This window comes from Crocodylus siamensis, chromosome 5 (genome assembly GCF_052110815.1).
Source record: "Crocodylus siamensis isolate JL-2025a chromosome 5, ASM5211081v1, whole genome shotgun sequence".
Lineage (NCBI taxonomy): Eukaryota > Metazoa > Chordata > Crocodylia > Crocodylidae > Crocodylus > Crocodylus siamensis.
The window spans coordinates 204,401,049-204,423,631 of NC_143399.1; the positions used below are offsets into that span (position 1 = coordinate 204,401,049).

Here is a 22,583-nt window from a genome sequence, read left to right on the forward strand (position 1 = left end):
AGTCCAGCTGTGGCACAGGGATGGTCTGCGGTCTGCTCTTGCTAACCTGAAAGAAGCACCTCTAAAATGAAGGTAGACCTCAGTCTCCGTGGGGTCGTGGAGGCTGAGCTCCTCCTTCATTTTAGAGGTGCTTCTTCAGCTTCCTTTCTGGTGCTAAAGACAACAGCTTCTGCTCTCATTGTCAAGGCAAAACCTCATTTAGAGATCAAGCCCCCATGGCAGTATCTATTCCCAATCCGCTCCCTTATCCCAGACAGACCTCTGTAATGGGCAGCCTGGCTCTGTCCCTGATGAAGGTTTCATGGTGAGCAAAAATGGATACCCATTCGCAGATACACCCAGCACGCTTGCATGGCCTAACCCAGTGATTCCCAGCCAGAGTGCCGTGGTCCCCAGGACACCATGAGATCCTTAATATTAGGGTGGCGTAGGCTAGCGTGCAATATTAGCACCGTGAAGTGTGCAAACACAGGATGGAGAAGATAAACCCACCGATTTCAGCGAGGGATCCAGAGTGGTGAACCTGACCTGCTGTGCTCTGAGTTTCTTGCAGAAGAAGAGCTGCTTTAGTATTTTATTGTAGTCAAAAAATGAGGGAAAGCTGAGAGCTAGCATTTTCTGCGGGGGAGTCTAAAAAAGTTGAAAAATGCAGATCTAGCTCCTATGGCTGGAAGCAGAAGACCAAGTCAGGTGGAAGTGCCTACAGAAGTGGAGAGCAAATGATAACATCCAGGCACGGCTTCAATCATTCGCTCTACAGGGCTTTGTCTAAGACACCGATATCAAAATGGTCCATTTGGTTGGTTTTGGGGGCACAAGACATGGGAAAAGCTTTATGAGGGGTTATAACCCAACCACCCCTTGCGTTGGCTCCAGGGTGCCCTCCTGATGCAAGACACCTGGCAGAGATGGTGATGTGACCTCTCTAATCGAGGACCCGATAGACCAGGTGAGCCCTGGAGAGCGAGTGCGCTGCAGGAAGGAAGAGGTTATCTGGCTGGCAGGCGGGCTAGACTCACGAGGGTAGCATTTTTCTTATCGTTTCTCATACTCTGCAGGCCTGGCAAAGTCTCTAGAAGGGGCTCATTATGAAACCAACCCCTGTGTCCGCTACTGCAGTCCCTGTGCTTTGAATGAGCGCTGGGCCCCTGGATGCAAAGCTCCCACTGGTTGCATGGAGGCCATGGCATGTCTTTACAACAACTTCAGTTGTGTTGGGTGTCTTCTTGAAGACCGTGCTGAAGAAAGGGGGCCCTCCAGCATCTAGCGAGGGCTTTTGGAGGGTCTGGAGATTTGGGAGCCTAATGCCCCAAAGCTCCTTGCTCATCCCATTAAGTACAGGGCTGCGGTGGGCAAATGCAGGAGGAGCTCCCATTAAATATGGGGCAAATGCAGGGAAAGCACCTGCAGCTAAGCTGATTGTCTTTTCCTGTAAAGAGCTGTGGCCTTCTAGCGCCAGTGCTTTGGGTAATGCTCAGCATCAAGCTGAATTGAACCCCAGGTGAACAGCTCCGATGAGGGAGTAGGTGTTATGGAGTCTCCCTTTGTTCCTGTACTCTCAGCTGTGGGTGCTTTTGCCCCAAGGTTAGCAGCTCATGTGTTTCTAGTGCAATCCTGCCACGGCTGCAGGCAGTGCAGAGATGCAGAGGATGGGGAAGAGCAGCTAACAGTAAAGACAGGTACATGTGCATAAGCAGTCAGTAGCCTGGGGCCGCCTGGCAGAGGAGACCTGCTCGCTAGCACAACGAATGAAGCCTTTCTCGAGTCGGAAAGGTCATTCATTTTGATCGCTACCAAGCTAGAGTTGATCCGAACTAGCAACCTGGACCTCTTCTTAGCTCTCCTCTGAACCGTCCTGTGAGCGGTTGTGCGTGCCTGTGCCCATCAAGAATAATTAAATCCTTAAATATCAGTTCTTGTAGAAAATGGGGGATGGAGGGGCAGGGAGCTGAGCTATCAGCAAGCGAAGCCAGTTCACACCAAAGCAACCGCACTGGCGCCCATCGCAACGTTGGTGTTGCGCTAGATGCGTGGTGGGTAGCTATCCCAGCATCCTCCATGCTGCCCACAGTCTATTATCGCCTGTCGAGATGAATGGTTTTCAACCGATGGTCCCCCACTCTGCCGCTGATTCCCTGCATGAGCCTCAGAGAGTCACTCTGTGCCTCGGTCTTTCTTCCCCCTCTGTTAAATGGGTCTAAGAGCCCTGCCCTGCATGAAAGGAGTTGAGTTTGGACTAGGCACGGCCAACCCGACCCTTTTTTACCGGAAAGCACCAAGTCCTGGGACCCAAAACGCTTCCGCAGAGAGGTCTGTAGTGTTACAGGCCTCTACCATGTCCGGGCTCTGTCCGGGGACCTCGGTGCTTCCTGCAGCGCGGGCTCTGGAGCAACCAGTCGTACCAGCACTTCCAGGCTCCTGGGTATAAGACCATCCTGTGGCCAGCGGTCTCAGGATCTAGACTCTGCAGGAAACGGTCTGAATGACTCTGAGCTCTCAAATCTCCTAGGCTAATCGGTGGTCTTGACATCCCTGTCCACATCACTGCAACAAATAGCAAGGAAGTCTGATTGACTTCAAGACCAAGAAGTGATTTTTTGTTTTCTTCTTCTTTACTCTTGCCTTCCTGATTCAGCCCAAAAGCAACAAAACAATAAAACTACTGATCTTTTCAGGCAAGCAGGGAAACCTGCATTTTGCCCGGGTTTCACTATGAGCATCGCTTCGGTTGGCAGCGTGCTAAGCGGATGACAAGAACAGGGGCCGTATCTTACCTGTGGATCACAGCTGGCTGCTGCAGCTGAAAAAGGAAAAAAGAAATCAAGTGCTGAGTAGCAGGCTTTTCTCCTAGCTCTCCCCTCTCATGGCTTTCCATCCAATGCTCTATTGGGAATGGTTTGTTTTAAAATGCTAATGCAATGGCCATGGGGTATGCAGGCATGGGTAGCTGTGAAATAGCCCAGTGTGCCTCCTGTAGCTGCCCACTGGCCAAGGAAAGAAAGGCACTTCAACTCCTTCCAGCTGGATTCCAGCGGTGCATTTTGTGCCTTCAGGCCCTACGTTGAAGAAACATTGCTCCCCTTTCCAAGAGGCCAGTCCGGTTATTTAACGTGGCACTTTCTCCTGCTTTTTTTTTTTTTTTTTTCTCTCTTATCCACTTCTGCTGCAGAGGCCTGTAGCCTGTTTGTTTGAACAGCCCGGCTGGCATCCCCCATGCCAGATGGAGCGCAACCCGCCGTCCTCCGAGAGCATCTCTGCAGGCTTGGAATAAAAAGCCGAACTATAGCCGAAAAGACTGTCCCCTTCAAAGAAGGGACTCCCAGACCCGACGGCAACACCCCCGGGCCTAAAGGGTTGTAAAATCAGGGGGAAGAAAAATGAGCAGGGTTCATTTCAGAGCAGGGCGATAACGGGGGGAAGGGACCGAGTTACGCTTGTCTCAGCTAAAAGTCAGCGGGAGATGTTCTCGGTGCTGTTGATAATGTTGCTCCAAGCGGGATAGGCCTTTTATTCTCAAAGGACCCCAGGGCTGTTGGGAAGGACACGTCCAAGGGACACTTGGAAGAGGCTCCTTGCTCTCTTCAGGCCCTTCTGGTTCATGATCAGATGAGAGAGCCACGAAAGACGCGTGCGGCGCGGAGAGAGGGAACATCATCCCTTTGCCGCTCTGATGGCTGTGAAACAACCTCTGGAGACAGCAGTTTCCTGGCCGAAAAAAGCTGAGGAACATCTGTACGGAAAGCCGGGGGAGGAAGGGGAGAGAGCATCCAGCGTTGTAGGCGAGCACAAAGTGCGTGTGCCTGGAGGTGGGGCCTTGCAGGACGCTGGGTTGTGTCATCTCTCGAAGACGAGAGAGGGCAACATCCAGGAGAGCCAAGATAAATAAGAAACCCACGGCGGCAGGCTGACCTCCACCCTATTTTTCTGGTGCACCAGCAGTGAACGAGGGCACGTGGCCTCTTCATGGCGCATCAGCCCAGATCACCTGTGTCAGGGGCAGAAGAATAATGTGCAGCATGTAGACGTGCTCTGGCTCCCTGCCGGCATCACTGTCTAACCTGGCATGGGTTTCAGTCCCTATTTTAGTGCATGTGTTTGTTCTCTATAGGTAGAGTAACTGCAAGAATGGCTTGGGATCCTTCAGACACACATTTCGAGCTTGAGGGGTGTTTTTCCCTTAGTAGTGGTTGTAGCAGGTTGTTATCCTCTAGCTGCGTGGTTCTTGGCCTGATACTTAAAGCCCCTTCATTAGACTCAATGCACCCCTTGCAAAATGCCTTATTTTCACTTTCTGGCTGCAGAAAAATGCCAGAGCAGTTGTGTTGCAAAGCGCTCGGCACGGCTACCACAGGTCAGAATATTTTTGACACTGTTGGGTTTCTATTTGAAATCTCTGGGCTCATCGTGCAAATCACATTTGCACACCAAAAAGTGCTGGCATGATGTGGTACCCTGGCTAAGGAGCTCTGCCCTAGTGAGTCGCCTCCCACGGCAGGATCCGAAAGGCATCTTGCCACTACTTTATCCCTGAGCCCTGGATGTGACTGAAGCTGAGATGGTGGAACTGGGACCAGGAGGTGTCTGGGCATCAACTCCTCCTAATGCAGAGAGATGCTGCAAGGCTGGCACTTGGCTGATTTTTTTTTTTTAATATATGGCTGGAAGCTGCTCACAGTATAGCTCTGACCCCTAGTTATGCTGGATTTCTTCCTACCATGGAGTGAGAAACCCAGATATCTGCTCTGTCTGCTTTGACCATAGCTCATCTGGGCTCCCTGCGCAGAAGTGCAATGGTGGCCTATAAATGTTACCCCGCTCTGATAAATAGCATTTGCCAGCTGTACAAAGCTCGGCGTCTCCAGGATGGGAAGGCGTGAGCACAGCGCGGTGCGCAGGACTGGGGCCGTGTCCCTGCAGGCTTGTGCCCTGGGTGCCCTCTTGGAGCCAGGCAGCTGCTGGCTGGATCCGGAGCAGCTTGCCTAAAATGAGCAAGAAGCTCAGTGCAAAGGGTGGGTGTCTGGATCTGGAGAGGTATCCACACTAGCCTCGTATCTGGATAACCGGCGACTTGATTCCCACCTGGGGGTAGCCGGAGCGTGGGTGGCCCAAGCCAAGGGGTGCAGGCATCGATCACGGCCCCATGCCCCAGCCCCTTCCAGTGCCACCGTCTTTGCTTCCCATCCTTCCCCTTCCCCATGTCTCCTCCTCGCCTTTGCTGCCCCAGTCTACCCAGGCCTGGCCATTAGGACCGCTGCTCCTCTTCGTGTCCCTATTTCTTGGTGAGTGGCATTGAGGTGAACAGAAGGATCCCAGATAAGGGAGAGGGAAAGTCTGGTGTCCTGGATGCATGCATGCACACACCAATGGGCAAGTTGCTCTCGTGCAGACAGCCGTACCCCTTGAGCCATCCCCCCGGGAGGCTCCCAGGCTCTCCTCCTTGTCTCCTGATCGCTCTCCCACAATCCTCGCTGCTCCAGCCCCTTGCGTGGGTGGGACCGCAGTCCGCTCCCAGATACGCTTGCCCTCCGCTCCTGGCAGCGGGTCAGCGACGCCGGCTGCTGCTACTGTGCTACCGTCGGGCTGGCTGGGCCAACTGGCACGCGGGCTCTATTTATTTTAAAATGTTTCCAGCGTTAACCTGACAGGAAACGGGTTGCAAGCCGCAATCTTTATGCTAGGAATAATGCCTGCTGGTTGCAAGCAAACTCCCCCCGGTGAAATTGCAGGGCCTCCTCATCTCGCGCCGCGCTGCATTAGCTTTTGCAGGAAATGCTGCCGGTGTTTGCTTGGTGTTTTAATTCTTCATGTTAAGATTTGGGGCGAATGTGCATGGGAGGCAGCAGAGGCATGGCCACTTGCTGCAGCTGAAAAGCACGGCTCTGAGTGACCAGCGATTTATTTAACACGAACTTTGGTGATCGTTTGGGGTTTTGTTCCCCTTCAAAGTGCCAGCTGCCAGAGTCACGGGAATGTGTGAGGATCTCTGCTTCTATTTATGCACGAAAGGAGCTTTCTAGCCCACGGGTAGCAGAGTTGAAGATGATAAAACATGATTCCCTGCACGGTTTGTAAAGCCAATTCATCCCAGCTGACGGACGTTGTTAAGGATTTGGTCCCTGAGCTCCTCTGCTGTCCTATGTGAATGTCCAGTGGACACCGCATGGGGCACGTCCCCGTGACTTCAGATCTACATTGCCTAGTTTAAAGGTTTAGAGGTAGTTTAGTTTAGGGGTAAAGCTTGCCTAGTTTAGAGGTAAAAGGTCTGAAGTCACTTCCAGACCTGCAGCCCCAGTCCGGGATCTCGGGGTCCAGCTGGGTTTGCAGCATCCCTATTGACAGGCGTTCAGATGCACAAATTTTCTCCTTGAGGGATGCATCGTACCCCCGGTCTTTGGAGCTTCGTGAACCAGCTGGTGGTTGCTTTATGGATCTAGGAGTCAGAAACTGGAGGTGCTAATCTTGCCTCTGTTACTCATGTGCTGCAGACGACTTTGAGCGCATTGACTCTCTCCAGGTGTGAGCACCATGCCTGGTGCTCTGCACCGAGCCCCGTCGTCCGCCCTCCTGGCGCTGGCCCTCCGGGGCTAACAGAAGCGTGAATCTCCTCGGGCCTGATGGAAACCACAGTTTGTCGGTAGAAGCTGCCTCTCGTTACAGGGTTGCACGTGTCCATGCACGTGTCGGATATTGGCCTGCAAATCCAAGCTGCTCTTTTTCCTGAATTAAACCATTTCCCTGCATGACTCATGCTCTCAGCTGACAGAAAGCCTCTGGCTAATGTCGGCATTTGGTGAGATTGCAGTGTTGACAGCTGTAAACCTTGGGCTTTCACACCCAGGAGGTGTTTGGCCATGACAGTCACTCAAGGAGTTCATTCATACTGGTTATATGGGGCTCGTCTACATCTGTGGAGCTGCTGCCTGTAGGATGGCTCTCTTGGTGGTGCCCTTTACTGGAGGATCAAAAAGGTAAGCACTTGCACTTAGACCATGAAGAAACCCAACAGAAGCGCTCTTCCCTTGGCATAGCTGTGCCTAGACCTGGGGTTTCCTCAGCATAGCTGCGTCTGCTGGTGGTCGATCTTTCCATCTCCTTTCCTACATCACCAGGCAAGTCCAGAGGTTGTAGTGTAGACCAGAGCATTGCAATGTCAACAGCTGCGAGCTGACAACAGTTCTTGGAGGACCGCTGTGGGCTGTAGACACAGCTGCAGTGACCAACCTCAGCCACCGGGACCGGGGCCACGCAAAAACCAGAGCTGCTGAGCACAGCGGGTTGGAAACATTCCCATAGAAGAAAATTATTTTGGGCAAACATGGCTCTGATGTGCAGGAAAGGGCTCTTTTCAAAGTCTTTCTTGACTTTTTCCACCAAAAAATATGGAAAGGGAATTAGAGAGAGGTTGGGGAGGGGAGGGCACAACTTCACTATTTCTCTCCATTTTTTTCCGCCCCCCACTTCTATGAAATTAAGTTCTTTCTTCATTGTGGGCCCAAAGAGGAGGACCATTTCCTGGTCAAGCTCTGTACTGCTCTGTTGTAGCAAAGTATTTTTAGTTTTGTGTGTACTAGCTAGCTAGCCTTTTTTTTGTGATGGGGAGCGGGTATTGCTTTTACCCATTGCTGGAAAAGGTTCACAGAGAATTATAGAAAATGAAGATTGGGATGGAGCTCAGGAGGTCACATCTAGTCCAACCCCCTGCCCCAAGCAGGACCAGCCCCAACTACATCATCCCAGACACGGCTTCGTCTAGCCGGGGCTTCGAAACCTCCAAGGATGGCGACCCCACCACCTCTCTGGGTAACCTGTTCCAGTGCTTTACTACCCTCCTAGTGAGAGAGTTTTTCCTAATATCCAAACTAAAATAGCAGCCGGCTCATTCCCGCAGCAGACTGGCTGCATGGCCTAATTCTGCATTACACCAGCAGGCGACAGGGCATCCGGGTCTTGTAGGGGGCCTGGAGCCAGGTGGGAAACAGTCAGCTGTCCCAAGAAAGGGCCATGGGAAGGACCAGAGAGGGCTGTTGGAGGGGAGGAGCTCCCTCTCAGCCCCCGGAGCAAGGGATGCAGTCCAGGGAATGGCCATGGAGGGAGAGCAGGAGAATTGTTTTGTTTGGTCATTTGCCTAAATCGTGTTGAAAAGTGGAAGAACTGTGTCCCCGAAGACACACAGGCCCGGGTGAGTCCCCCCTGCTGAGCTGGGGTATCACTTATCATGTCTTGTATCATTTAACCCACCAGGCAGACATTCCCCTAGGGTGGAAGATCTCATAGCTGGGACCTTGGTGGGGAAATAAGACCCGGAGAAATTAAATGTCTTCCCCGAGGTTGTGTGAGGAGTCAGTGGCAGAGCTGGGACTTGACCCCCCCCCCCGGATTATGGCGACCTTGTGTCTTAGCTACAAGGGTCTCCCCTCCCTCAGTCACCACAGCACACCCAGGCTGCAGTGTCCTGGACCCTTGGTGCAGCCCCAGAGGTAAGGAGTTTAATCCTAAGGGGGATCAGGAATGGGTCTCATGGGGCGGCAAGCAGGAAAAAGCAGTTCAGTGCAGAAACCCCGGTGCAAAAGCTTGCAAGTGCAGAGCACCTAACCTTGGCGGGTGATCCCATGGTGCAGGGTCAATACATTTGGCCCCCGTCAGCGTCCGGTTGACTCCAGTCCTGGAAGGAGAAGTGCAGTTCCCTTGGTTCCATTGTACAGACCAAATCACTGATCCCCCAGCTCCTGCAAGCTGCCCAGGTCCATTGGCTTTGGTAGATCTCTGAGTTTTAGCAGCTGAAGTTTGGGCTGCAGAGCTGGGCAAAGCAGGGTGGAAGCAGCATGTCTCTCCGGCACCCTTTGACCTTGATATAATGGTCCTGATCCTAGCTGCCGTGTCTGCAGGAGCAGTGAGGAAGAGAGTCTGTTCTGTCAGAGGCTTCAGCCCTGAGCTGAAATCCTGCCTTCTGCCCCCCAAATCTTCTCATGCTTGGTTTGATGTCACTTTCTGATCGGCCCAGCTTCCAGGGGCTGCCAACTCCACCGACACACCTAGAAGCAACGTATCAGACACCTGGGCATGAGTTGGCTCTGGATACCCGTGCACTCGGACGCACAAAAGCCCATGCCGCGTGTCTCTGATTTGGTGAATGTATAAGGTGCACATCAATCCTGCTGTCCTCCGTGAAGCCAAGCAGGTCTCAGCAGCACAGAAACCAGCCCAGACCCCCCGTGCAAGAGGCTGCACAACTGCCTTTGCACCTGATCCAAAGCCTATTGGCATGAACGCAGCAGGCCTTGTGATCCTGCATGTGAGGCGCATGACCCGGTTTCTCCTATGGCTCAACCCCTCTGCCTTTGAGTTCTTTAATCCCTGGAGCGTGCTCTTTAATTTCCACGCGTGCCCTCTCTCCTCCAGGTAAAGCTATGGAGAGCCCGCTTGCAAAGCCACCCATTCACTCGCAGACCCTTGTATCGGGCCTGGTTGTAACATTTTCAACCTTGACCAGGAATCTATATTTGCTTTTTTTTTGCTATTTTTTTGATATGCTGCCAGAGAGGTTTCACAAAAAGGATAGTGTTATTCCTTCAAATGAATCCCATAAACAAGGATGAATATGACTTCTCCGCTGAGACTTGGGGTTTACTTTAGCGGCTGGGAGATCAGCCAGTGAAATCGAAATACCAGAAAACATTATCATAATTACCCCATGATCTTCTCTAGGGGCGAAGAAAAACCCAGTGAAGCTGATTTTTACAAGGCCTGGATAGAATCTCTATCTTGTCCTCCCCAGCTTGGCTAACATCCTGCCGCGCATTTCTGCATTTTGTTAACATAGAAACGGTTACTAGAGCTTTTTCCTGCAAGAAACTTTCTTTGGCGAGGTGATATGAAGCCAAGAAGCGCAAGCCATGGGGCAGGGGGGGAACAGCAGCAGGTCTCATCTCAGTTGCAAGCAATCTCCCCCTTCTCCTTGCAAAGCTCTCCTGCTTCACCTTGGCTCTGCGCTCTGCTCGAGCAAGGGGCTCGGCAGATTTTGTTGCTGATGCCGTGCCCCAAACCCCACGGAAGAGCCCAGAGGCCGCATTCATGGAAGCTGAGTGTATAGGGATAAAGTTAGAATTTAGGGACACTCTCTAATTTAGAAGAGTTGGGAATTGAGAGCTGGCCCCTCAGGTAGAAACTGTAAGTTGGAGACAGGGGGAGGCCAAGGGTCTGCAGAGGTTGCCTGGTGCTCCACAATTAAAGCTTGTTGTTTGATGCTTCTCATTCACACATGCACGCGTTTATTGAGCCCAGTGATGACCACAAGAAAAGGGTATAAATCCCACAGGTGTAAGAGAAAGACACCTGCAGGGCCTTTAAATTCTGGTCAAGCTTCTCTAGCTGCATGAAGGTCTGGTACCCGTTCATGCAGCGACCGTCGCGGCAGATCTCAGGGACGGACAGTGGGCCATGTGGCTCTGCACCCACAGGTATATCCCTTAAAAAGTGGGATATGGGATGTATAGGGAAACTGTAGTTTACCCTCTGGCAGTGCCTTGTAGCTGTGCCCAACGGTGGTCGCTGATGGCTGCTGTCACTGCAGGTCTGTTTGGCCTGAGATTTAGGGTTTTCCTTGACAGCAAAGTCTTGATGCTGCATGTGTAAAGCAGCAAGTGCTGAAAGGTGGCATTATGTGGGTGTGAGGTCTAAGATGTGTGTGTGTGTGTGTGTGCATGCGCACGCACGTGTGTGTGTGTACTATGCAGCAAGAAGGCAATGGGAACAGATGGGCAGAGCACTGGGCTGGGACTCAGGAGATGTGGCTGGTATACCCCACAAGTCTGCTGGGTGATTATGGGTAGTTCCCTCCCAGTGCCTCTGTTCCAGAACAGCAGATGATGGAACAAGCTGCCCAGGCGAGCAGTCAAATCTCCTTCATTGGCAGGGTTCAAGAAAAGGCTGGAGGGGTGTCGGCCTGGGATGAGTTACAGTTCATCTGTGCTGGAGGTTGAATTAGATCACCATCAAGGTCCCATCCAACCTTAGAACACTGGGCGTGCACTTTAATGCGCATTAGCCTATTTTAATGCGCATTAAGGTGTCACTTTAAAAACCGTGCCAAAGAACCTTGTTGTGCTACTTAGTTAATGCACATTCGTTAAAAAAGGTGCATGCACTGTAAGCATCCTTTAAAAACTGTGGGCACGTTTACACATACGCTTTAATGCACTTTAGCCTATTTTAATGTGCATTAAAGCGTCACTAACAAAACTGTGCAATTTAGTTAATGCACATTAAAACAGGCTAATGTGCAGTAAGCGTCACTTAAGAACTGTGCTCTTTAGTTAAGACAGGCTAATGCGCGTTTTCCTAGTACCTCACAATGGAGGTACTATACTTAAAGCGCATCAACTAAAGCACTTTTAATGCATGTGTAGACACACCCTGTGCTCTTTAGCTAATGCTCATTAAGACAGGCAAATGTGCATTTTCCTAGGAGGTACTAGATTTAATGCGCATTAACTAAAGTGCATTACGCATGTGACGATGTGTCCCCTGCGTTTTGAAATCTCCCCCTGCCTGAGAACTGAAGCACAGAGCCATCAAACTGGCCTGCTTGGGAGGTTGGCATTGAACCATCCTGCAAAGTCTCAAGTGGGGCCTTGGATTTGGGGCACCCTCCAGGGCCTGGCTGAAACCTGTTGTTTGGAGGTGTCAAATGCCTGTGGTGCCCATCAGCTCGCGATGGGGCAGGGATGAGCCCCTCTGGGAACAGTGCCCAGCTCAGTTCCTATCAGGCAACCGACATGGAAGACCGCCAGAATCAGTGACCGCCTTGCAAAGGTTAACCCCAGTCATTAACAGCCCAAATGCCAGCACCTCTGGAAAGAGAAGCACTGATTGAGTATCGTGGTGTCCAGAGGCGTCAGATGAGCAAAAAAGTCGGCCTAAGTGTTTGCTAACCTCTTTAGCTGGGAGCCTTTTGCAAATAGTTTGGGACCAAAACTGAGGCTTGCTTGTGAAGAAGGAAGCATGGCAAAACCCAGTATCGGTGGCTGCAAATACACCCATGTTGCAGTGGACACGGGTCTGCTGCTTTATTTTGGTCTTCTAGAGCAGTGTAGGAAATACCGTTGCATCCGTATTGTCTCGGGGCAGGAGACTGGAGAGGGACAATGAGAACCAAAGAGCGAGTGAATGGGAGAAGTTGCATTTCATTCTGCAGATGGAGAAGGTTTTACTGCTTTTGTATGGAAAGCACCATATTGTGGCACTGTCGCTGCCACTGATCTTCCCTGAGTGTCACAGTAGTAGGGACTTCCATAAAGCCCCAGCTCTGGGAGTCGCAGGATTTGCATCAGACTCTTGTCTTTCATTCTGAAAAAAAAGCAGTCCCTTTCTAGTCCTTGTGGTGATGGAGAAAAGCTGGAAAGCATGACCCAAATGTATAGCATGGGCTCAAGCCCAGAGAACGTGTCTGATAAATCCAGAATATATCCCCAATCTTTATAAATCAATCCCATGATTTTTTTTTTTGAAAGGTTTGTGGATGTTTGGGGCAGTAACTAGGAAGCAGAGTATTTGGGGGGGGGTCAGTTCAGTGCTGCCACAGCCTTCCTGTCTGGCCTTGGGCACATCACTTGACTCTTCTGGGCTCAAGTTCCCCATCTGGAGCACAGAGCTGATGTTTTCGGGTGGCTCATAACTTCTTCTAGACCGAGACCGTGCCTGACTGCATGTGTGTGTGAGCGTCGCCCAGCACAACGGGAGTCTGATCTCCAGGGGGGTCTCTAAGACACTAAGCCCCACCAATAAAATAATAAACGGAGGCCTGCAAAACAAGCAACTGCCTTAGCAAGCGGAAAGCAAATGAGCTGCATGCGTTTTCCCACCGGGTGTAAGCGACAATTAAAGCGATATTAAGAACCTGCACGGATCGAATGAGCCTTTTAATGAAGACCTGGGGCTGGATCCTGCCCCATCTTCCAGGCGTCGGTGCCTTGCTGACCTTGCTCACAATCTGCACAGGTGTAAATTAGAGCAGGATTTGGCCCAGCAGTCTTTATGAGAGGGCTGGGAGGCTCCGTGTTGCTTTAAATGCAGCTCAGCCAAACATCTGGCAGGAGATGACTTTATTCTACATTAGTATGCCGGTGGTTTTGAAAGCTTCCCTGCTTCTGAGGAAGGATTTTTATGGGGTTTTTTTTAATTTTTATTTTTTTTAAGGCTTGAAAAACTCACTCCTGCTGCCTTCCAACCTCCCCTTCCTTCCCTCCCTCCCCTCTCTCCTCCAGAGCACCTAAAGTCTTGTTCCTGGGGATGTTCATCTGAGCTAACTTTTCAAAGGGGCTAAAAAAACTGTATTCCCCTGCCAGATAGACACCCTCATTCAGAATTCAAGGGGCTGCCGTCCAAGTCGACTTACTTCACTTCCAGAGGGAATCGCATCAAAGCCACATTCGTTCTGAATAACAGTGTTTGCATGGCAGCGAGGAAGAAGCGGAGGGTTAATTCAGGTCTGTTCGCTTCAAATCCGACCTCTGGTTGCTTCCCTAAGTGCCTGCAGAGAGAAGCCCCAGGACTTGCTCAAATCTGAGACGTAAAGTGAGGTCCCGTTGTCGCTTTCCTCCCTTCCCTGCCTGGGATATACATTTAATAGCCCCATCTACCTCCACCCTGCAGCTGGAAAGGCTTTAACGACTTTAAAGCCTGCATCGGATGCCGATGCAGGGGAAGCATCTGCATCCGACCTCAGATGTGCCTAATTTCATCTTCAGACCTAGCGGGCACGTGCATCCCTTGTCTAGGTGCCACCATCATCCACATGCTATGACCCAGGCCAGAGTCCCCTGCTGCTAGGCAGGGTCCGAAGTCCTGGAGACAGTCCCATGCAGCTGGAATAGATATGCCACGTGAAAGGGGTGCAAAGGAGTACCCCCCTGACCCCTTGGCTGGTCTGCAGCAAAGGGACGCAGCCCTGGGCACTGTGTTGTCTCAGGAGTTTCTCAGCCCGCTCTGTCCTTTGGTCAGGCTTCATTGTGCTTTTACCTTTCAAAGCTGCTGTAATGCACCCAGATCCCCCCCAGCCAGGAGGACGCACATGCCCCCCAAGGCAGGTGGGCAAGAGCAAGGCCCTGAGCCTCCTCGCTTCACCCGGGGACCTTGACAGCAGCCAAGCACCAGGCAGCAAAGCCCTTTGCTCCCCAGGGCTGTCGCAGCTATAACCCGGTCGCTTCCCAAGCCCTCCAGGCTTCAAGGGCAGGACCAGCCCCAAATGCATCATCCCAGACAAGGTGGCAGCAGCTCCAGGGCTGGACAACATGACTCCCTGCCGTCTGTGTTTGCTCGGGGATTTAGGGAGGATGTGGATGGAGGCCAGTGCCATGTGGAGAAGGGCCGACGGAAGGAAGCAGCCTTGGCCAGTGGTTTGCACTGGTGGGGTAGGGCTCTGTCTTAATTTTAACCCCACTGGGATTTTGGGGAGGGAGTGTCCGGAGCAGTAGGGCTGGTATCACTGCCCAGCTGTTGCCCGGTGGTATATTTTCCTGTGCTCCTACGGTGGGGGACACATCATGCTGCCCTCAAGCACTGCTTAACGGGATGTAATAGCTGCATCCCTGCCTGCTACGGGCGCTGGCGTCCTGGGGGCGAAATGGCTCAACCACATATCCTAGCCCCTCTACTGCTTGAGCATGGGATCTTCTAAAGACCCTAAGCTGCTTATCTGGCCCTTGCTCCCCACCACAGCTGAGCACCCAGTAATATTTAATGGATTCATCATCATCATGCTGTGTGCCCCCCATTAGCTATTAGCTCCCTTCATTGTCCAGGTGAGCAGTGGGGGTCCTGGGGGGGCAAAGTGACTTGCCCAAGAGCTCCAAGGAAATCTGTGGTGGAGTTGAAACTCGAACCCGCTTCACCCAATGTCTGCACGCCTCAGTTTCCTTATCTGTACTTCATAACTGTTTCCCAAGTCCTTTAGAAGAGACCGTGAGTGTCCTGCCTTGCAAAGGAGTGAGGTACAGGTGAGCACCCCCAGCACAGACGGGGCGAGGGTCTGGGACGAGGCAGTTGGTTCTTCCCCAGCACCATTCCCCTGGGAGGTGGCAAGTTCCCAGTCCCTGATCATCTTTCAATTGAGCCTGTCTCTCCCCCTGCAAGAGCAACTCTCCTCCGGGGCTGCATGGAGGAATCGGCTGCTGCAATTGTGCAGAAGCAAGCCCATCTCTTCTGGCCTTGCAGCCCGGGGACCCGAGGAAGCCCCTTCTGAGTGTTGCGCGTTGAGGAGCTCAGCAAGTGCCGCTGAATAAGGGCTGGTGTAGCCAGACGCACAGTAACTCTCCTAATGAAGGCAGCAAAAATCTGAGTCTTGTGTCATGTGCAACAGGCAATCGGAAAGCAGCCAAAGTGCATGGGGATGCAGGGAGATCCTTGAGTATGGACACTTCCTTTCCAATCAGCTCTCCATCTTCAGGTCCCTCTTAAATTGTCCCTTGGGCACGGACTAGGTCAGAAGCACCTGACAAGGGGACAGCGGGCTTGGATCGGCAATTCTGTCAATGTAGGAGACGATTATCCAAATTGGAAGAGTCCAGTTGAAACGGGACTGCGGTGTTACACTTCATTGAATGAAGCCGGTATTGGGCATTTTTTGCCATCTGATCCCATACGACTTATGGCACATGGCTTGTGAGGAGAGGCTGGGGGAACTGGGCTAATGTAGTCTGCAGAAGAGAAGACCGAGGGGGACTGAATAGCAGCTTTCACCTCCCTGCCGGGGGGCTGCAAAGAGGATGGCGCTGGGCTGATCTCAGTGGGGGCAGACGACAGGACAAGGAGCAATGGGCTCAAGCTGCAGCAAGGGAAGTTGAGGCTGGATATTGGGAAAAACTATCTCACTAGGAGGGGGGTGGAGCACTGGAATGGGTTACCCAGAGAGATTGGGGACAGTCCTGCTTGGAGCAGGGGCTGGACTAGATGTGACCTCCTGAGCTCCCTTCAACCCTCGTTGATACTTTTCTATGATTCTGTGTTGTGGACTCTCCATCCTTGGGGATTTTGAAGACCTGGCTCAACAAAACCTTGTCTGGGATGATGCATTTGGGGCTGGTCCTGCTTGGAGCAGGGAGTTGGACTAGATGTGACCTCCCAAGGTCCCTTCAACCCTCATCATCTATGAGTCTATGTGAAGGACCAAGCCAAAAAAAACCCTCCTATGAGTCTATGTGAAGGACCAAGCCAAAAAAAAACCTCTGCCTATTAAATTTTTGTGCTGTGCAATATTTTGTCCTTAAATGCAATGCCTCAGAGCTTCTGGTACAGTGTCTCCAAACCCAGCAAGGCCGGCCCAGGCGCTGGAGATCTTCTGCCGGCCTGCCGGGACGTGCTGCGTACCAGCCTGTTGCACCCGCCGCGTTGCCGGCAGCCAGAACTGATGCCTTGTGCCTCTCTCCTCGCAGGTGGATGCGGACGATGTCATCACCAAGGAGGAGCAGATCTTCCTGCTGCTAAAAGCCAAGGCCAAGTGCGAGCGACACCTGAAAGCCAAGGTGCCCAAGGTGCACGGTGAGTGTCCCCCCTGCTGAGACAGCTGCATCCTGTATCCGGACTCCATGACCCCTGATCTCCAGCCACGGGCTGGGTCCGGGAACGGGGGGATCAGGCCTCTCGGCAGACGTCAAAGCCGCGTGGGCTGCCCATCCCCTGCAAAGGGGCCTGGGTTTGTTTTGAGTCTCTCCTCCGCTTGCTTTCTATTTCGGGCTGCTAATCAGTGCCAGATGGAAGGGGGGGTGCTGGGATGCACTCATGTGAGTGACTAAACGGTCCGTCAGCAATTTCACAGCTGTTAATTACCAGCGCTGCGGCGGCAGGACCAACGTGCCACCCAGCACGCTGCGGGGGCTCCTGGCCCCGGGCCCCACTGCTCCTACCGCACGTGGGTGGGACCCCCACCCCCATATACCAGCCCTCTGCCCTGCTCCAGAGGGCAGGTGAAGCCCTGAGGGCACCTGCGGGCAGACATCTCGTTACCTGCAAGCCCACAGCAGCCGGGGGGCAGGTGCCCGGGGATGCCCAGCCCGTGCCCCAGAGGTTGGCAGCCGGGGTGCATGTCTCTGCATCCATCCGAGCCCCATACCAAAGCTGGTAGTGCACAGATGGAAAAGCCCAGCTGCTGCTTTCCCTTTGGGGCTGCACCTTTGCATCCCCATGCCACATCCTGCCTGCTTCCTCCTTCCCTTCCCCAATCAGGGCCTCGCTGAACAGCACCTGTGCCTGGGCCTGGCTGTATTTTTGACTGGGAAACCTGCATTGCAGTTTCCCGTGGGACTGCGGTGCTGCTGGCATGCTTGGGCTAGAGATTTCTGTGCTCCCTACTCAGAGAGCATGGTGCTGCACATTGCACAGGGACCTCCCGTTGCACAGACCCCTGCGCTCTCCATGTTATCCTCTCCTCCACCGTGCAGGGACCGAAAGCTATATTTAAAGGCAGCTCTGGAGGATTAAGGCTGGGATAAGGGCCAAGCATGTGCCCTTCTCTATGTACAGTGCTAGCTTCTTCAGGGACCCGGGTTGCTCTGCATTTGGAAGGGATCCCGCTGCCTTGTCTGTCCTGTTCCTGACCTGGTTCAGATTTCCAAAGGCCTGCATGGGGATAAGGCAATCGGGACTCATCGTAGAGATGATACATATCTGTTATTTAGACCAACGAGATTTTTGCAAAAAAAAAAACTCTTTAATTTTTTTGCATAAACAGGCATCGGAGAAAAGATTGTAAAAGTTCTCCTGGGTAGAAATGAAAGTCCATTATTTCTGATTGCCTTTCCCTCTAGACCGATACAGCTACAACCTGGATGCCTGCCTCCCTGGGGACAAGGTATTCATACCCCTTGGGCAGGGTCTTTGCTTCACCCTATTGCTGCTGTGTAGATCCCGGGGGGCGGAGGAAGGAGCATCCTGGTTGTTACCCGGGTAGTTGTTGCCATGATTATGTTTCCAGGCAGCGGCGGTTGGGGAATGGTTGGGAGACTTTGGTGTCCTGGATGATGTGCAGCATGAAAGCGATAAGGGCAATGCCTTTTCAGGAGTGAGCGTCTTTCTTGACCACCCTGAAGACCTGCAGCAATGCCTGGAGACCACTGGGTATGGCCCCATGTAGGAGCATTGTCCAGATTACCACTGCCTCCCTCCTGGTCAGACTAAGGTTATGCTTGCAATGCAGTCAGAGGGGTGATTGCAGCACACAAAGACATACCCATGTTGGCTGTAAGCTTCCTGGCCTGGATAGCAATAGCACGGTAGCCCTGGTAGCCCAGCCTCCATGTGAGCAAGGGCCTCCAGTACATCCGTGGAAGGCTTGCACAGCCCATGTGTTGCTTTGCTTTGCCTATTCCAGTTCCTGAGCTAAATTATAGCAAGTTTGGGTCGATCTACACCTGCCACCGTTGCACTCTGCAGTGCAGGTGTAGGTACTCTGCAGGGAAAGGCTCCGGAGAGCTAATGTTTGCCAGTGTTTCCAGAGCTGCCTCTGCCATGCGTGCAACAGAGGGCAGCTCTTCAAAAATATTAAAAAATGCCATATGCTGGACTCGTCCATAGGTCTTGCACAGTGTCAGAGAAGAGGTGCCAAGGGAGAGGATAAACAGGGCGCTTCCAAACTCCTCCCCACCCCCAGCTCCTCTCCCATTGCAGCTTCCAGCCTGCAGAGGTGTAGGAAGTCCAGCTGTGTGGGATGTGGGATGAGACGCATTGACCCTGGGGCCCAGTCGGCGATTCCTAATGGGACCATTGTCAATTGGAAGATGCTGTGTTGTCGCAGTCAAAACTGTCTGTAGGACACACGCCAGTTGGGATGACATTTTATTTTAGAAAAAGTACTTGGTGGAGAGAAGTGTATTGATAAGGCCCAACCCGTCATTAAATTCATCCAGCTTTGGATCAGGCCTTCCTCATGGAGGCAGCAAAAATCTGAGTCTTGTGTCATGTGCAACAGGCAATTCAGAAAGCGTGAAAGGGTTCATTGGAAGCGCTCTGTCCAGAGGGGATATACATGTATTCGCTCCTACTCTTTGCTTAGCTGTCAGGGTGCTCAGATGCACCAAGTGGAATATAAAGTCCTACGGAGAGCAGGAACAAAACCATTGGGCTTAGTGATCGTCCAGTGGGCCTTGCCTATAGGTCTGAAAAGTCAATGTAAAGAATTCACCCATTGGTTTCCAAAGGAGTGGGATGAGCTCCTGATGCACTTGGCTTGATGGTAAATTATAATGGAAAGCAACTTGCTTTTCTAGTGCCTCATTAAGGTTCCCTTCTAAGAGGTCTTCTTATTGATTTCCAGCCTTAAGACATGCTCTTATGGGCTGCTGGAATATGAATTTCAGGTAGGGCTGCTCTTTGCATCACCATCAGAAAAGATACAAGTGGAGGGGAGGAGGAAGGCCCACACACACGCAAGGGTTATTGGGCACGTCTACACACACAATTAATGCAGTGCAATAAACTCCAGCGCATACCATGCCAGAGCTGATTGCTCCTGGGCGCAGCGTCTTCACACGCACCTGAGACTGCATGTTGGGCTGGGTCGGAGCAGCCCTGGCTGGCAGGGAGCCCCGAGACGGGTGTCCTGCCAGCCCGGGGTTACTCTGCCAGAGAGGCTGGCTGTGGCATGAGGATGCTTTAATGCCAGGCTAGCCGGCAGGCAGCCCCCGCACTAAAGCACACCCGTGTCCTAGCCAACCCCATCAGTGTCTACACATGCATTGCTGCACACTCAAGAATACCCCCATCGGATAGTACTTGTGTGCACAAGTACTAACCTAGGGTGGCACTAATTATTTCCCGGTGGCCTAATACAGCCTCCCGTATTGTCACTGAGACTTCACTGAAGACTTAATTAGGCTGCTCCTCAGCAAATGTCTCGTGTAGATGCGCCCGTTATCTCACCAACTCTTCCTGGTGGGATAAAGAATAAAGATGATCCAGGCAGCTTCCCACCCCCGATAGGGATCTCTAATCTACAAAAGTGTTTTCCAGTCGAGGACAACTAGGAAGGTTGGTCGTGTGAGACATCTTGCCTTTAATGCGAAACAGCTTCTTACCCCCCCCCACCCCCGAAACACGAAGACGCGGCTTTTTGCACCGGCCCTCTGTGCAATCCATAGGCATTTGATTTAAAAGAAGACTACCCCTGGGAAATCTCTTCCGGTCTACAAAAGCACTCCATTTCCAGGAAGCCTCGTGCAATTCAGAGAAAACAGATCCATCCTCCTCCTAGAAGATGGATGGCTTTTAGGCGCCCGACGTGACTTGGGAGCAGCAGAACGAAAGCCTGGGATCTGCGTTTCGTTAGCCCTAATGAGATTAGCTGCTTGGCTGAGGCTCTGTAAGCAGAACCACCCAAGGGCCGACTTCACAGTCAGTTGAAAAGCGGTTTGGGCTGCTCCGTTTTTCTTCCTTGCGGAGGAATCCCGCGCCTGGTTTTGTTTTGCAGCGACGCATCCCGGGGTGCAGAGATGCACGGCACTTTCCACACGAGATGGAGCGGAGGGACACATTTCTCCTTGGCAGCTCCGTGCGAGAGACCACCGGAAAGCTGCAGTGCCGTCAAAGCAGTGGGTGGCTGCGGAGGCCACCTCCCACCGCGCTGGCATGTAGGCCGCTCGTCCTTGGAGCCAGCCCTACCCACCGCACCCGCAGCAAGGCCTCCGGGGCCGTAGCCAGCTTCTGGGCTGTTGTAGGGCGAGGTATCCTGCAAGGTGTGGGGACAGTGGTGGGAAATCCGGGTGCTCTTGCAGAGCCAGGGCAATCTCTCCCCCTCCGTTTTTCCCTCCCGCGTTCGGTCTGCCGGGTCAACGTTGAGTCAAAGCTGCCCAAGACAAGGCTTATCTCTCTATGTGCATCTGCAGCCTATCCGCCACCATGTTTCTGGAGTAGCCAGCGTCTCTTCAGGGGGATTACAGGAATGTCGCTTTTTCCCTCCCTATGGGATGCTAACCTTGTGGACATCCATACTCCTCTTTAGGAGTAGGATAGGATCTGGTGAGGCTATTCGTTTTTTCCATTCGTATTGACCACCAAGTGCCCTCTGTCCTTGCAGAAGCACCTATAATTTGGTATGAGCAGTACCAGTATTAAGCAGCTGTGGCTGCTCCACCTTCCTTTGACCGGGAAAGGCTTGTCCAGAAGCTGGACTGAGCCTGAGTTGCAACTTGGTTGTCTCACCAGGGAGGTGAATTGGCCCCATATGCAGAACGGGGCCAGCACTTGGCCCCCAAGGCCCCTTTGGCCTCCCTTCAGTTCGATCCCGGGGTGCAGGGTGGGTGCCTCGCTGGTGAGAAACAACGTGGCCCTTGCAGGGTCTTCAGGAAGCTGGGCCAAACCGAGGCAGCTTCCCCCCGGAGAAGAAAAGCCACGTGCTGGATGCGCGAGCCACCACGAAGTGAGTGCACACGGTGAATGCTGCTCCAGGGAGCGTTGGCTTCTGGTGGCCTCCGAAGCGATGCACGCTCCAGCCTTGCGGTTTGGTGATGTCAATGGGATTTCTCCAAGACACGGACGGCTGATCCGAGCCTTGGGAGCCCTCCAGCGTCTTGTCGTCGCAGGTGGCAATGAATCCACGCCCGCGGTGGTGAAGGGGCCCGTATTGCGGAGCAGTTGAGAGGTAGGACCTGACCCGCACCCGGCATATGTGACCAAAGCGATGTCGGCTGGAGCAGATGGCCCACAGACTTGAGTCTTGACTCTCACCAGGCAGGGGTGGGTGGCATTGGTCAGTCCTTCTGCGCGGGTGAACGTCCCGCTTAGGAGGATTGCAGTCGGCCTCCTTCAAAGCCGCTCCCAGGTTGAAGCGGGGAAGAAGCTCCCGCCTGCTTTCTGTGCTGCTGAACAGCTCCTCCGCGAAACCTCAGAGCGTACTCTTGCATTTCTGTGGTGAGAGCAGCCTTCCCTCTATGCACGTTGGCTCCCATCCTCGTTCAATATTTGTGCCTTCAGCTCAAGACGAGGTTCTCGTTAGTGCCCGAGTGAAAAATGAAACGAGGACATGCAAAATCGCCCGAGTCAGGGCTGTCCCCTGCACTGCACCATGCCATGCAGAGTCCCTGGGTCCCCTTGAGCCTCCCAGCTGTGGGGTGCCTCAGTCCTGTGGGCGATTCCTGGGGAAATGCAGAAGCTGGAGGAGGGAAGGGGAACCTGGAGCAGCAAGCAGCAAGGGAGCGATGAGGGAGAAGGCCTGGACTGGGACTAAGAGCCACAAGTTAACCCCTTGGCGGGCTCACGGTGCCCATAGGCTGCCAGTTGGACAGCCATCACCTAAGTGACTTAGGAGCTTGTGTCCATGGGACTTCAGGACATTTGAAAATCCCAACCTGACTGTGTGTCCTGGGGTTTCATTCATGGCACATCTGTGTTGCTTCACTGGCAGAGCTGTACTGGCTTCAGGAAGGCTGGCTTGGGGTTTTTTAATTTATTTATTCACTTTTCGGTGTGATTGATAAATGGAACAATAAAAAAACTGGTTGGGATTGAACTGAATTTTGTATTTCTGAAATGACTTGCGGGGGGGAAGAGAGTGATTTCATGGAAACTGCAATTCATAGTTGTGTTTCTTGGGTGCTTAT

The 22,583-nt window shown here is 52.7% G+C and overlaps 1 protein-coding gene across 2 annotated transcripts in view; it reads left to right on the forward strand.

Moving 5' to 3' along the window:
- Window positions 1-22,583, forward strand: part of PTH1R (parathyroid hormone 1 receptor) — a 146,278-nt gene that overhangs the window by 58,578 nt on the left and 65,117 nt on the right. For both annotated transcript variants that reach the window (XR_016442410.1, XM_090047971.1), the window contains exon 2: window positions 16,428-16,533. Coding sequence is in view for 1 of the 2 variants with exons in the window: in XM_090047971.1 (XP_089904097.1) it covers window positions 16,428-16,533 (106 nt within the window). In the remaining variant the exon portion in view is untranslated. The remainder of the gene's footprint in view (window positions 1-16,427; window positions 16,534-22,583) is intronic.